This window comes from Physeter macrocephalus, chromosome 16 (genome assembly GCF_002837175.3).
Source record: "Physeter macrocephalus isolate SW-GA chromosome 16, ASM283717v5, whole genome shotgun sequence".
NCBI classification, from domain to species: domain Eukaryota; kingdom Metazoa; phylum Chordata; class Mammalia; order Artiodactyla; family Physeteridae; genus Physeter; species Physeter macrocephalus.
In genome coordinates this window covers 85,491,551-85,508,414 of record NC_041229.1, presented here as the reverse complement: position 1 = coordinate 85,508,414, position 16,864 = coordinate 85,491,551, and the positions used below count along the sequence as shown (strand labels likewise).

Genomic DNA, 16,864 nt, shown 5'->3' with positions numbered 1-16,864 from the left:
TGCAGGGGACATGGGTTCAAGCCCTGGTCCGGGAAGATCCCACATGCCGCGGAGCAACTAAGCCCATGTGCCACAACTACTGAGCCTGCGCTCTAGAGCCCACGAGCCACAACTACTGAGCCCACGTGCCACAACCACTGAAGCCCGTGTGCCTAGAGCCCATGCTCCACAACAAGAGAAGCCACTGCAATGAGACGCCCGCACACCACAACGAAGAGTAGCCCCCGCTCACCACAACTAAAGAAAGTCCGTAAAAAAAAAAAAAAAAAAAAAAAAGAAAGTCCGTGCACAGCAACAGAGACCCAATGCAGCCAAAAATAAATGAAATAAAATAATTAAAAAAAAAAACACTAGCTGATTAAGGGCTATATTACATTTTCACCAATCTACCATAATATTTACAAACTCTTCTAACTCTTGATCCAACTGACATAAACTCCATTTTTAAATTTTTGTTATCCAAGCAACACCAACTACTCTTTTTACAAATAAGAGCCTCATTTTTTTTTTTATCTAAACACAGAACCTGTAATTTAGCAACTGTATAGCTTCTGAAATTCAGGTAAATTATTTACTTGAAATATATGTATAAAAACAAATTAGAAACTACTAGTTGTACTTAGCAATTATTCATAGCTTATTTTTCTATTCCCAAAAGAGGCTAATATTTGTGCAAAAGCCTAATGCTAAAAACCAATATCATAAAATATTTAGTGTCTTAGACTGCTTTTTAAAGGATTTCCTTTACTCTCTTGAAACATTTAATAAACAGATCATCTCAAGTATAAAAAATAAAGCTCTTTTTTACTCTCATCCCAAAGATTTCAAATAAAGAAAAGGAGTCTAGGTATCACACATAACTAAATCTGATATGCCAAATAATGCAGGACCCAAATATAATGAAGTCATTTACTAACAAGTGAACTAAAAATAGAGCCCAAGCAGCTGGAGCCTGGGGGTTTATATAATATGCTAGCTGACTTCTAAAAGCTCCTAAGACAGAATCCACAGAATACAAAGGCAAGAGGGAAACAACACCATTCCTCTCATGCTGTTAAATCAGATATTAAAATAATTTTTCCAGAAAAAAATTAACTAAAAGCTAATCTTGTGTTACATTAAATTGAAAAAAAAATTGTCAAGAGCACAGAGGATCAAATAAATCTAACTACAGGAGATGTCAATTAAGACTCACTACAGTGCCACACTACAATACCTTTTAAACCATCTAAAAGGTTTTAAGGGACTTCTCTGGTGGCACAGTGGTTAACATTCCGCCTGCCAATGCAGGGAACACGGGTTCAATCCCTGGTCCGGGAAGATCCCACATGCCACGAGCAACTAAGCCCATGTGGCACAACTACTGAGCCTGCGCTCTAGAGCCCAAGAGCCACAACTACTGAGCCCGCACACCACAACTACTGAAACCCACGCACCCTAGGGCCCGCATACGCAACTACTGAGCCCACATGCTGCAACTACTAAAGCCCGTGTGTCTAGAGTCCATGCTCCGCAACAAGAGAAGTCACCACAGTGAGAAGCCCACATACCGCAGCGAAGAGCAGCCCCACTCACCTCAACTAGAGAAAAGCCTGTGCACAGCAACAAAGACCCAACACAGCCAAAAATCAAAATAAATTAAAATTAAAAATTTTTTTAATTTTTTAAATAAAAAATAAATTAAAAAATAAATAAAAGGTTTTAAGAACAGTATCTAGCACTCATACTAAAAATTATATCAGGAATATAAAGTGTAAATTAGGCTATATTCCTAATTTCTAACATATATTTTAGTAAACTTAATTATCACCAAGTGACATAAATGTGGGTTTCCTTCTGATAAACTATTAATGGTAGAACATATGTTTGGAGCTGATTTTTGTAGTGGCTAATTTCTGCTTTATCTTGTCCTGGGTACTAAGGCATATATTTGCAAGAAGCTAATCAGGGTGAGAGGTATAGTACAAAGGCAGACGCCATACCAGAAAACAACTACCCCGTGTTGGGCCTAAATATATAATCCTCATGTTCTAACAATTTCCAACAATAAACTGCATGTGTTCATCTATTTACTAACTTATTAATAATGGCCAATATTGGCAGATCCTGTATCTGCCCACTGTGTTGGGGCTCGTGGGGCTCCAGAATATACCAAGACCATAAGCTCATTAAGGCTGAAATGAAAAGAATTTCCCAAAATTATATGACTATGAATTCAGGGACTTCCCTGCTGGTGCAGTAGTTAAGAATCTGCCTGCCAATGCAGGGGACATAGGTTTGAGCCCTGGCCCGGGAAGATCCCACATGCTGCCGAGCAACTAAGCCCGTGCACCACAACTACTGAGACTGCACCCTAGAGCCCACGAGCCACAACTGCTGAGCCTGCACGCCTAGAGCCCATGCTCCGCAACGAGAGAAGCCACCACAATGGGAAGCCCGCGCACTGCAACGAAGAGTAGCCTCCACTCATCGCAACTAGAGAAAGCCCGCGCACAGCAACGAAGACCCAACGCAGCCAAAAATTTAAAAAAAAAAAAAGACTGAATTCAACAACATTTACAAACTAAAGACTATATTTTGAATCACAGTAATCATTAGCTACCCTCAAGACCATCTACTGTACTCCAGGCTAACATTAATCATGACACTGTGGTACACAGAAATTATTTTCTTCTTCAAATTCCACCCATAGCACCAACACCAAAACAACATTTACCTAAAGCATATATGGAAAGACCATAATAAAACTTCTTATGAAAAAGTGGCCTGAACATTTGTGGCAGCCATGGAAGTGTGTTTAAATCTTAAAATCACTAATCTGAATTTTTATAACTTTTCTAAATGTTCAGTTACATCAGATGTGTCATTAAAAAGCTAGTTCTCTTAAGTGCTGAAAAATGCCCAAAGATATGTACAAAAATTACTATAAACCCTTTCTCAATATTTAGACTTCCGTTTAATCATCACTGATCACCTATCATTCCTTCAGGTCCTCTATTAACAATAAAAATAACCAATGTCTTTAGCACAGAACTTTGCAGTAGGAATTTCTATTCTGCTTGAGCAGATTTTATGCCTACATTTTTTTCTTTTTAATATGAGTTAACTTGTTCCCTCTGTCCTTTGTTTCTTTTCCTGCCTTCTCTTGTGTTTTTGGGGGGTTTTTTTAACATCGTTTTTGGAGTATAATTGCTTTACAATGTTGTGTTAGTTTTTACTGTACAACAAAGTGAATCAGCTATATGTATACATATATCCCCACATCCCCTCCCTCTTGCGTCTCCCTGCCACCCTCCCTATCCCACCCCTCTATGTGGTCATGAGTTGATCTCCCTGTGCTATGCAGCTGCTTCCCACTAGCTGCCTATTTTACATTTGGTAGTGTATATATGTCCATGCCACTCTCTCACTTCGTCCCAGCTTACCTTTCCCCACCTGTGTCTTCAAGTCCATTCTCTACATCTGCGTCTTTATTCCTGTCCTGCCCCTAGGTTCTTCAGAACCTTTTGGGGTTTTTTTTTTTTTTTTTTGTGGTACACAGGCCTCTCACTGTTGTGGCCTCTCCCGTTGCGGAGCACAGGCTCCGGACGCACAGGCTCAGTGGCCATGGCTCACGGGCCCAGCCGCTCCGTGGCATGTGGGATCTTCCCGGACCGGGGAACGAACCCGTGTCCCCTGCATCGGCAGGCGGATTCTCAACCACTGCGCCACCAGGGAAGCCCTAGAACCTTTTGCTTTTTTAGATTCCATATATATGTGTTAGCATACGGTATTTGTTTTTCTCTTTCTGACTTACTTTACTCTGTATGATGGTCTCTAGGTCCATCCACCTCACCACAAATAACTCAATTTCGTTCCTTTTTATGTATGCCTAGATTTTTAAAACCTCAAGCCTAAACTGAACTTATCTTGATCTCTGTTTATCCGAAGCAGTCTTTTTCACCACATACACACACAAAATTATTTCATTCAGCAAAAATTCAACATTTATCAAATAACCAAAAAATAGTTGTCACCTACCTGTAGTACCGAGATTGCAGATATGTTGAACAAACGGTCTTTGATACGTGACTGGCAGACCCAAAGTCTATTACTTTAACCCTATATGGCTGTCGAACAGGATCCACCAACATAATATTCTCTGGTTTGAGGTCTGCGTGAATTAAACCAAGACTTTTCAATTTTTTCAGTGCAGTGGCCACTTGCTGAAGAATGGGTCGAATTACTTTTAGTGGCAGAGGACTAAACTTATTTTGTTTCAGAAAGTCATACAAGTTTTGTTCCAGCATCTCAAAGACTAAACAAGTATGGTTACGGTGCTGAAAGCATTCATAAGCTCGTACAAAGTTATATTCATCAGCGTTTTCAGTACTGAGCCTTGCTAATATGCTCACTTCTATCTGACCTTGACGTGCATAAGAAGGGTGGTTCTTCAAAATTTTGATTGCTACAATTTCATTTGTCCCTCTTTTCCAGCATTTGACTACCTGGCCAAAAGTGCCTCGACCAAGAAAATCAAGGACTTCATACGTATTTTTCATGGAGCATAAGACTTCATGCTGTACTAACTGATAGTCACCTTCTCCAGTGGTACAATTCTGTTTTGTTCCTGTGGTAGTTGTCACAACTGTCACTGGATTTCCCATGTTGGTTTGCAACATTGCAGGAAGTATGGACAACTCATCCACAATCTGCATTGCGCTATGATTATCCAACTCCTCACTCTTGCGCTTCAATCCACATCGCTGGGGGCCTTCTAGGAAATTCAACCTGTGTCGCCACGCCCCAATCTGAGGTGCCTCCACTTGAGTTTGCTGCGCCTGAGCTGCTATAACCTTTGTAGCACCCGCAGTGCTTTTTAAAACAACAGCACTTGTCTGCAATGAAAGGTTGTGTCCTCGAGGTCTGTTAAACGGTATCTTAGTCTGAAAAGCACTACCCTTCGCGGGAGGATGAGAATTTCCAACGTTTCTACCATTCACATAGGTCCGTGGATAGTTTCTTTCCTGGAATACACAACTGCTTGGCTCTACTTTGAGTTTCTTCACACTACAAAAGGCACTTGACTGAGTTTGATAAATATACGGTGGGTAGACCAAGACTTGTGAGGCCATACCTGCAAAAGAATAAAAGGGCCATGTTAGCTACAAAAATTTAATTTTTTAAATCTCATGAAGAAATCATTTAAGGATCAAGTCCATAATTTATAAAAATAGTTAAATTCCATTAAGATTTCTTCCCCTTGGAGGAGAAAAATATTTTCAATGCTCTATTTTAGTTACTTAGTACTTCAGATATTTTGTGTATTGCATGAAAGGTCGGGACTAAACAGCTGAGTGCATTCATTTAATCAATAAATATTTACTGCTAAGCTACAGTGGCCAAGATATGCCCTAAGAACCGTACCAACCATTTTACCTCCAAAAGAAAAGGTACAGATCCTTAAACTGTACACATTTGTAAACATTCTATTACCAATATATCATTTATGAACCAATGACCCAAACCAAAAATATATATTACATAAATGTAGTTACATTGCATAAACCTAAAGCTCCAGAACTGCCTCAGGGAGAAAAAAAATCAATTGTAAAAATAAGTAATATAAGCCAGATAGAATTCGTTTTCACAACGTCGTCTTTACTTAACGTCATTTTCCACATCCACCCTTGTAGCAAACTCCTTTACATTCAAATCAAAGTGATACATTTTTTTCTTTTGGCTTGTGGGATCTTAGTCCTCCAACCAGGGATTGAATCCAGGCCCTCAGCAGTGAAAGCACTGAATCCCAACCACTGGACTGCCAGGGAATTCCTGAGGCAATACTTTTTTTTTTTTTTTAGACTTTCTATTTTATATTGGAGTAAAGTTGATTAACAATGTTGTGTTAGTTTCACGTTTAGAGCAAAGTGATTCAGTTATACATATACATGTATCTATTCTTTTTCAAATTCTTTTCCCATTTATGTGGTTACATAATATTGAGCAGTGTTCCCTGTGCTATACAATAGGTCCTTGTTGGTTATCCGTTTTAAATATAGCAATATATACATGTCAATCCCAAACTCCCTAACTATCCATTCCCCCCTGGTAATGGTAAGTTCATTCTCTAAGTCTGTGAGTCTGTTTCTGTTTTATAAATAAGTTCATCTTTTTTTTTTTTAGATTCCACATGTAAGCGATATCTTACAATATTTCTCTTTCTCTTTCTGATTTACTTCACTCAGTATGACAATTTCCAGGTCCATCTGTGTTGCTGCAAATGGCATTATTTCATTCTTTTTAATGGCTGAGTAATATTCCATTGTACAATACCTTCTTGATGAAGCCTTGCCTGGAACACCCACACTCACCACTCACCCTCCAGGCAGAATTGTGCATTCAGTGCTCTCATAGAAGCTTACATATTCCTCTATTAGCATTCATGATATGACATGCCTGACATTACACTGTAACTGTCAGCACATACAACAGTCTTTCACACTAGATCTGAAACAAAGTGCTCATAATATAGAGTTGGTTTTCAATAAATGTTGGTTGGTTGAATTAACTTCAAAATATTTCCGTTCTCCACAATTTAAAAATCTGTATCATATTCTGGGCAGTCTCCTACCATTTTAACAAATCAAACATCAATTCTTTAACTCAAAAACAACAGATTGCCATCACTATATGTAATATATATAATATTTAAAATAATAAGAGCTACCACCTACTATGCAACAGTTTAACAAATGTTTTATTTGCAGTATTTTATTTAGTCGCAATTTGCTGTTAAGGAAACTAAAGCTCAGAGGGACTAGGTAATTGGTTCAAAGTCACATAGCTAGGGTGTAGTAAAAGGAGCAGGAAAATACAATGCCCCTTCAGGTAAAAGGCATAAATTTATGCCTCCTTCAACTTCATAAACAATTCTTGTTACAACCTACCACTTTCCTAAGCTGACCTGGCTTTGGCAAGAAATCAGCCACAAAACCTTATTATACAAATTAAGATATGCTGTTCAATGTGTAAGAGAAAATCGTAAATTGAAATCCTTGAGTTCCAAACCTTTTCATCCATTTTCTTAAAATCTTGTTGGCATCTATTCTATACTTTTACTCGGGAGGTTTCAAAACTCCACCAATTTATCATCTTTTTAATGAGGCAAAGCCACATCAAAAACTCCTTCTAAACATATCAAGCTCACTCTCTAACTCACTTAACACTGTGAAGCTCCCCAACCTCATCTTCAACAACTTAACATTATCATGATTCTCCTTATTTCAAAGCACTTCTGTGACCCACACCCATAGAAACAGACACAATGACAGATGACGAAACTCACAAACAAGAGTTTCTAAAACAGCTCTTATAAATATACTAATGGATTTAAAGAAGAACATGAACATAAACAGGAGACACATGAAAATCATTTTAAAAATGGAACTGGTGAGCCTGAAGAACCCTACATACCATACATAGATAGTGGGAAAGAAATTTGGCAATACCTAACAAAATTGCAAATGGATATGTTCTCTGATCAAGAATCAGATAACTCAGATACAGTACAAGATAGTCATGCAGCACTGTTTGTAAAGAAACACAACACTGGAAACAACCTAAGCATCCATCCAAAAGGCATCAGTTAGATACACTCTGATACACAGACCAACCAGAGTCTTAAAAAAAAACAATGGAAACAATCTTTTTACCCTGCTATAACCTGATTCCCAAGATAATATTGTTACATGAAAAAGGCAAAATTCAGAAAAATGTGTACTTCACAACAGATATTACCATGTGTGTTTAATTAATAAGGGGAATTATATTATCTATATTTTTGCACATACATTAATATGTGTACATACATAAAGAAGTTGTAGGTTTCTCTGCCTTAGAGAAAAACAAGAATACTGGGGGCAATGAGAAAGACTGACTTTACACTGTACGCCCTTTTTACCACCTTATTTTTTACTATGTACCTGTATTACCTGTTCAAAAAAGTTTTTTAATCATCTGGGAAACCTATTAAAACATACAGATGAAACAATTTCAAGATGAAATAATATATCTGGAATACACTTAAAAATAACAGATAGGGGCTTCCCTGGTGGCGCAGTGGTTGCGCGTCCGCCTGCCGATGCAGGGGAACCGGGTTCGCGCCCCGGTCTGGGAGGATCCCACGTGCCGCGGAGCGGCTGGGCCCGTGAGCCATGGCCGCTGAGCCTGCGCGTCCGGAGCCCGTGCCCCGCAACGGGAGAGGCCGCGGCAGAGGGAGGCCCGCCTACCACAAAAAAAAAAAAAAAAAAAAAAAAAAAATAACAGATAAAGTGGATAGGGATATAGATAAAATGAAATTAGCCATAAATTATTCATCACAGGAGCTTGATAGTGAATAAAAAGGGGTTCATTATACTATCCTATCTACTTTTGAATATGTATACATTTTTCCTTAATAAAAAGTTAAGTAAGGGGGCTTCCTTGGTGGCGCAGTGGTTGAGAGTCCGCCTGCCGATGCAGGGGACGTGGGTTTGTGCCCCGGTCCAGGAGGATCCCACATGCCGCGGAGCGGCTGGCCCCGTGAGCCATGGCCGCTGAGCCTGCGCACCCGGAGCCTGTGCTCCGCAACGGGAGAGGCCACAACAGTGAGAGGCCCGCATAACAGAAAGAAAAAAAAAAAAAAAAAGTTAAGTAAGGGATTTCCCTGGTGGTCCAGTGGGTAAGACTCCGCACTCCCAATGCAGGGGCCTGGGTTCGATCCCTGGTTAGGGAACTAGATCCCACACACATGGCGCAACTAAGAGTTCGCATGCTGCAACTAAGAGTCCACATGCCGCAACTAAGAAGTCTGCATGCCATACTCAAGATCCCACATACCGCAACTAAACATGCCACAACGAATATCCCGTGTGCCACACTAAGACCCTGCACAGACAAAATAAATAAATAATTTTTTTTAATGTTTAAAAACAAAAAGTTAAGTAAACATATATTTAAAACTCCAGAAAAATTCTGATTCAGTAAATCTGTGGTGAGGTTCAGGTATCTGTATGTATACAAGTTCCCAAGGCCATTTATTGACAGATTCACACTAACTATTCACACTACTGAGAACCAATGATCTCATCTGTACAAAACCCTAGGCAAATTCAAGTCCTACCACTTCAGGGCCCTCAAGTCTGAAAAATCAGGATGAAGTCCTAGGGAATAAAATGCATACCACGCTAGGCCAATCCATGCCATGTTAAATAAAGGTGTTACGTGAACAACAGCTGAGATCCAGATAATTGACCTAGAGATATTTTTTTAAAAAACTACTGCAATTTCTGAATCCAGCTGTCCCTACCTTTTCTTTTCCAACATGCCAAGCTGGAAGGCAAACAGCCCAAAGGTTCCAACCAGGGCCAACTAAAGGAAGCTTAAAAAAGTAATTACCCCTCACCAACCACTGTACTCTGTGGGACCAATCTCAAAGGAAACTTTAGAAAATAAACACGGGGTAGGAATGTCACATAATTTACAAAGCACATAAGAAGTGGGTGAGGGGGTAATGCTGGAGATAGTTGTTATAACAAACCACAGGAAAAGAACTCTAAATTACTAATTAACTTGACTATTGTGACTCCCTACCACAGTCTTTCCCTCTCCCACCCTCCATCAGATTAACTCATGACCTGAGAAGAGTATCTTATACTTGGTGTTTATGGATTTTACAGAGTATAGTTAGTACTCCGAGAAGCTTCTGAAGTCCAGAGTCCAAAACACTGATTCAGTACAATACTACATATTTCCTATTATTTTTCATTGCTTGCAATATATACTGTTATACCTCTGCAGTTACATTTCATGACTTTATCATTTGTTCTTACCAACTAAGAAATGAAGTTTTGAAATACCACCCTTTTGTGAGCTGGAGCTGCCTATAAAATCACTCCAACGACAGTCAAGACTCCTGTTAGGGACTTCCCTGGTGGCGCAGTGGTTAAGAATCCGCCTGCCAATGCAGGGGACATGGGTTCGAGCCCTGGTCCTGAGGATCCCACATGCAGCGGAGCAACTAAGTCCGTGCACCACAACTACTGAGCCTGCACTCTGGAGCCCATGCGCCACAACTACTGAGCCCACATGCCGCAACTACTGAAGCCCGCATGCCTAGAGCCCATGCTCCGCAACAAGAGAAGCCACCGCAATGAGAAGCCCGCGCACTACAACGGAGAGTAGTCCCCGCTCACCACAACTAGAGAAAGCCCACGGGCAGCAATGAAGACCCAACACAGCCATAAATAAATAAACAAATACTTTTTATTTTTAAATCAAGTTTTAAATTAAGATACAAATATGGAAATGTGATCAGTATTCAAGATTTCTAAAGATCTACAAGAAGAAATAAATCAAAACAAAACAAAACCCTTTTAAAATCACAGGAAAAAGGTTTCCTTTACCTAAAGAGAGGCTCAGGGCACTAAAAGATTATCTCATAATAAACAGGGATAAAAGACCAAGACGTTAAATATATAGCCAGTACTACACAATTAAAAAAAAAAAAAAAAAAGACTGTCAATACAACAAACAAAAAAGTCAGCTCAATGAACATTACCTTAGGGAATATTTTCATTCAACTGGAAATCAGCAAACAGCTACACTAGATCAAGGTAAACGACTGATTCTGTTACATAAAAACCCTGCATTAAGATTTCTTTTCTGAACACACCTATCAACTCTGTTTCCAGGATATACTAAAATAAGTAGACACAAGTACAGTTCACTTTCAAAAGTGAACTTATTACCACTCTTTAAAGGGAGATAGAACGGAACAGGAAACAAAAATAAAGTTGAGACTCCTTTATCAGGAAAAATGTACAAATGCACCTTTAATCTACCAGCTTCAAAGCTAAGAGCTAGAGAATCATCCTGTGTGAAAACAGTAATGGTATCTTATGTCCACACAGCTAGAGAAGTACTAAATTCACTAATGGAACAATGTGTTTTTAGTCAAATCACACAAATACACATTAATTGCCTTTCAGCAATAATTACAACTGCCTCTCGGCATGCTATGATTAGCATGAGACAAAAAGACTGAAATGTACTTCATAAAAACTCAGTGAGCATGCTAAAAAACAAATAAAACAATAACACCACCACCCCACACACACAAGCCAGTGCTTCTTGACCTACTACCAAGTCCTCATCATCCTATTCTGGTCTTTATTGGATCCAGTCACCTCTCATAATCCTCTTTCCTTCCCTCAGCTCAATTAAACCCCAAGATCTGACCTGCCCATATCAACACAGTACTTCACATTCTGTCCTCAAAATATTATCTCTTCCTTTGATCTACCATCTCTTTCTGATTATCTCCCACCACACAAACTCACAATATTCCTTGCTAAATTCTAGTTCCTCTCCTTCTAGTAAAATAGATTCAAAATTAACACTTCTCTTATGTAACACACAAAAATATTTTTAAAGATGCTCAGGAGCAAAAGAACCCAAAATTCTAAATCTGAATACAGTAGCTCTCAATCTTTTCCCTGAAACATTTCAGGTATGATGAACTTTGAAGAAGTGAAGCACTTTAGGGGAGGTAGTATTAAAGGGCAAAACTTTTTCAGAGAAGTAAAAGTACTTTGGGGAAGGTGGTCTTCACAAAACCATTTTTATTAACACATGCAAATGAAGTAATTTAGTCATTCTAAGAAAGGAGGTTTGCACATCATTAGAATGACTTTCAAAACTGCAGAAAATCTTGGGCTTCCCTGGTGGCACAGTGGTTAAGAATCTGCCTGCCAATGCAAGGGACACGGGTTCGAGCCCTGGTCCGGGAAGATCCCACATGCTGCGGAACAACTAAGTCCGTGCGCCACAACTACGGAGCCTGAGCTCTAGAGCCTGCGAGCCACAACTACTGAGCCCATGTGCCACAACTACTGAAACCTGCGCGCCTAGAGCCCATGCTCCACAACAAGAGAAGCCACGACAATGAGAAGCCTGCGCACCGCAAGGAAGAGTAGCCCCCGCTCACTGCAACTAGAGAAAGCCCGCGCACAGCAACGAAGACCCAACGCAGCCAAAAATAAATTAATTAATTAATTAATTAATTATTTTTTAAAAACTGCAGAAAATCTTTTGCAAAACAGCAGGGTCAACCTACATCATCTAGGTAGTGGGCCAAAGAGAAATGATGCCGTTCTTACACTACTTCTGCATTCCTCACAAAGTCTAGCACAGAGTTAAATGAATAAAGAAAGCCTCAAGCTATTATAGTCTCAAATCTTTTCACTTATTTTTAATAGGGTATTGAAAACACCAGTTTTATCACAACTCTAATTTTTGTACAAATGACTATGTCTTGGATCCATACGGTCTGACAAGCAAAGAGATCAAAGGAGATAGAAGGAAATCTTCAAGGTAACAATACTGTCCATAATCTAGTTTCATGTAAATAATAGGTTGTTCCAGCTTGGTTTATCCATAGACTTAAAGATTTTGCTTTCATGAATATACTTAGAAAAAGTTTCATTTTTTCCATTTTTAAAATATTTTCAGGCACATGAATATTTTCAAAGGATATTAAGACATTACAATAAAGTTTCATTCAGAATCATTTTTTTGATACTTGTAACTGACACAATGCAAACAATATCAGAATTTCATCATTTTATTGAGGGATAAAAGGACATTTTTCTTAAGAGCTTTAAAACTGAAAGGCATCAAATACAGAGAAGAATGTTAAAAACAAATACCACACTTTTACTTAAAGTGACTGAACAACGCTATAAATTGCACAACTATTCGTTACTGTAATGCCCCTTTAACCATTTTATCTTTGATTAGCTCATAAATATAACTTTAAATTAATGTTAGTTTGTTGTATATATTTCCCCAAAAAATCAGCTCCTGAAATAATTATGGTGATACCACAAATGAAAACCTTTAACCAAAAGCTGTATTATTTGGGCTGAAGTTTAAATTCCTACTAACTGACCTAATTTTCAACGTATTGTTCAAATGATAAATGAGTTAATAATCTATGAAAGTTACATCAAATTCACTTTTTTAATGTCTCATAGCTACATCCACTGTGATTATCAAATAATGTTTTCATATATTTTAATTCTACCTTTACTATACTTATCCCTGACAACAGATGGTTGGCCTCGTTCTCAAGTTGCAAGTTTGAAGTTTAAAGATTCAATTACTTGAGGGAAAAGTCTAGATACCTTCATTAGTACCCAAACTTTAATTTATGACAATAAAATACATATGAACCTACCAATGTTTTTTCTGACAACATCAAAGAAACATCATATTTTGTGGAAGAAATGGAAGAATTGTTAATTAAATCCAATGGAAAACTTTCATAAATTTTCACTTGTACATTCAAATTCTGGGATACTATTTTTTAAATAATCAAGTTAGTTTATCCAAAATTTAGTCACTCCTTATTTGTTCTTTAACATGAACAGCCTACAAAGGTAAAGCCATTTATAACTCCTTTACATCTTGCATGGACTGAACAGATAACTAACTGCTTCACTTTGGTATGTTTACCCACTTCACCCTACCCCATCCAAAAAGAGAGTTCTTCACTAATTAAAAAAAAAAAAAAATACACACACAAGACACAAAACTGTCTCCAGTTAGTGATTTCCCAAATTTTTATCCTATAATGACCACCTGTGAATTTATCATGAGAAGGTTATAATGCTATATTAGTCCCTCATTACATTTAAACAATTTCACACCCACAGGCTCTAATTATTCTCCATCTGAGGTGCTAGAATTTCCTTCTAGAAGATAAATATAAAAGGGGGGGGGAATCTTTCCCTTTCAGTTTAAAATTTATGTTACATTTTTAACAAATCACAAACCTCTGATAGAAAGGAAGGACGGTTTTCTTTAAACAAGATACAAAAAGCACAAACGATAAGAGGAAGAGATTGGAAAATGTGACGATTAAAACTTAAAACTTTTATTTATTTATCAAATGATACAGTAAAGATAAGCCACAGATATGGAGAAGACACTGGCAACATACATAACTGACAAAAGATCTAAAGAAGTCACAGTGTGTTTAGCAAAACACAGTAAAAAAAATGGGTAGAAGGTATGAGCTGGCAATTCACAGGTAAGGAAATACAAGCCAAAAGGCTTTCTAAAAAAATTTTCAACCTCATTTGTAATAAGAAAAATACTAATTAAAACTACAGGAAGATGCCATTTTAAACCCATCAGGCTGACAAAAAGTAGGACAACACCCAATGCTGAAGAGGAGCAGGGCAGCAGAGACTCTTATAGACTAGGTAGGGTAAGAAGTACAACCACTTTAGAAAGCAAGGCTGAAAATGGATGTGGTCTATAATCTAGCAAGTCTTCTCCCAGGTACATATCCTGCCTGGAGAAGTTCTCACACGTACGTACAACAAAACAGGTAAAATAATGTTCACTGCAACATAATGATAAAATTTTGAAATAACCTAACTGTCAGAAAAGGGATGGATATAGTAGCGTGGCTTTTTCATACAACATACACAATGACTGTGGCTTATAGCACAGTCACCATACAGTTATGTACCACAAAAAAAGAAAAAATAACAATTATAAGAGTAAGACACTGATTAAGATGTATCACAATTTCAAAGATGTTAAACATGGGAAAAATTGTGCATGTTAGAATTAAAGACATGCAGCAAAATGAACTAACTGAAGTTATATATATATATCAACATGGATAAATCTCAAAACAACAATGTAGAACAAGAAACAAGTTGCAAAACAGCGTGTATCATTTATTTTAAAGTCAGCAGCAGACAAAACGATATTGTGGTTTTAGATATAGTAAGTATGTGGTAAAAGTATAACATCATGCATAGAAATGATAAACATGCCAGGAAGAAAGGGAAAAGGAGGGACTTCAACTGCAGGAACTATTTTGCACCCAGGGTGGCAGCTGCATAGGAACTGGTTCTATTAACTCTCTGTACTTTCATAGCCTAAATTTACATTAATTTTAAATAAAGGGAAAAAATCTACCAGAGAATAGAATAACCTCTTTAATTAATTGTATTTTTAAAAGTTAGAAAAATATAACCATTTTAGATATATTTTATTAGCGTATTCAATCAGCCATACACTATTTCATCCTATTTTTCTTTCAATTTTTAAATTTTTCTTTCAATTCAAATCAAGTAAAGACATTTAGGAGAAGGAAGATTTAGCAATGAAGTATGTTTTTCATCAATGAGCTCCTTCTAGAAAGAGGCAAACACATGTATATACATAACTACATCGCTAATGAGGGCAGTAACAAAAGGATGTGTGAAGCACACAGGCAGCAAAGAAAAGGGGATGATTAACATTTGCCCTGAAGGAGCACTGAAGCATTCAGTAAGAACTTAATCTGAGCTAAATTTTGAAAGATGATGGGAAGAAGCCTGCTATTTAGGAGGGATGGTCCAATAGCACCAACCAACAGCACATATAAGAGCAGAGACTAATGAAAAATATGACATATTAGCTTTATTTGGCTAGAAGAGGGGCCCACAAATTTTGGTTAGTCAAATCCAACCCAGACTATTTTTGTATGGCCCACGAGCTAAGAATGGTTTTTATATTTTTAAAGGTTTAAAAAAAAGCATGCAACAGGGATCATATGCCACTTGCAAAGCCTAAAATATTTCCCATCTAGCCATTTAAGAAAATTTGCTAAGCTCTGCTCTAGAACATAACTTGCAGCCAGTGGAGAGGGCAGCTGGAGAAAAAAGATGATCCTTGAGAAGAAGAAAGACAACCTTAAAAAGAAAGATCATGAAGAACTTTGTCTTCCATAGTAAGGAGCTATGAGGTGCCCCTGAAAAGTTTTAAGTAGAAAAATCAATATAATCATATTTGTATTTTAGAAAGATTACTCAGGCAAATTTGTGACAGACAAACTGGAAAGAAACAATAACGGAGGACTTCCCTGGTGGTCCAGTGGTCAAGACTCTGTGCTTCCACTGCAGGGGGCAAGGGTTCAATCCCTGGTCGGGGAACTAAGATCCCAAATGCCACTCAGCATGGCCAAAAAAAAAAAAAAAAAAAATAGAAACAACAGTTGAAAGACTAGGGTAATAATCCAGATAATAGTTGATCAGAGCCCAAGCAAAAGCTGTAGTAACAGAATGAGAGAGTACTGATTACCAATAGTTAGCTATAGGTAGCTAGGAGATAGAACCACAGAACTTGGTGACGAGTGAAGGAAGGAAGGAATTGATAAAACCATGTTTCTGGCTTGAAAAACTGATAACCAAATGTTAACAAAAAAAAATTTTTTTAAGGAGAAATAAGAGAGGAAAAATTAACTCAATTTTAGACATGCTGAGTTTGAGGTACCTTGTGACTTAGCCCAAGTTCCCTTAAATGTAGACTCTTATAAAAAGGCCTGCATTCAGGTAGTTTACTTGGGAAGTTATCCTAGAAGGCATGAGTAAGGGACGTGGAGAATAAGTCAGAAAAGAGGGAAAAGCAATTAATAAACATAAAGGAATGATGGAATTAAAAATTAACTATTTGGCAACAATCATAATAATTGATTCAAACAAGAATTATCAATGGATGCAAAAACTAGCAGATGAGAAAAAGAATGAATATATGTATAACTGAATCACTTTGCTATACACCTGAAACTAACACAACATTGTAAATCAACTATACTCCAGTAAAATTTAAAAACCATGTTTCTGGCTTGAAAAACTGATAACCAAATGTTAACAAAAAAAAATTTTTTTAAGGAGAAATAAGAGAGGAAAAATTAACTCAATTTTAGACATGCTGAGTTTGAGGTACCTTGTGACTTAGCCCAAGTTCCCTTAAATGTAGACTCTTATAAAAAGGCCTGCAT

At 37.7% G+C, this 16,864-nt stretch overlaps 1 protein-coding gene across 4 annotated transcripts in view; it reads right to left on the bottom strand.

Annotated features, from left to right (window-relative positions):
* The window catches only part of HIPK3 (homeodomain interacting protein kinase 3), an 87,567-nt gene that overhangs the window by 55,802 nt on the left and 14,901 nt on the right, over nt 1–16,864 (bottom strand). For all 4 annotated transcript variants that reach the window (XM_028500817.2, XM_024118656.3, XM_028500820.2 and 1 more), the window contains one exon: nt 4,021–5,116. In XM_028500817.2, the coding sequence (XP_028356618.1) occupies nt 4,021–5,114 (1,094 nt within the window). In that variant the 5' untranslated portion in view covers nt 5,115–5,116. The remainder of the gene's footprint in view (nt 1–4,020; nt 5,117–16,864) is intronic.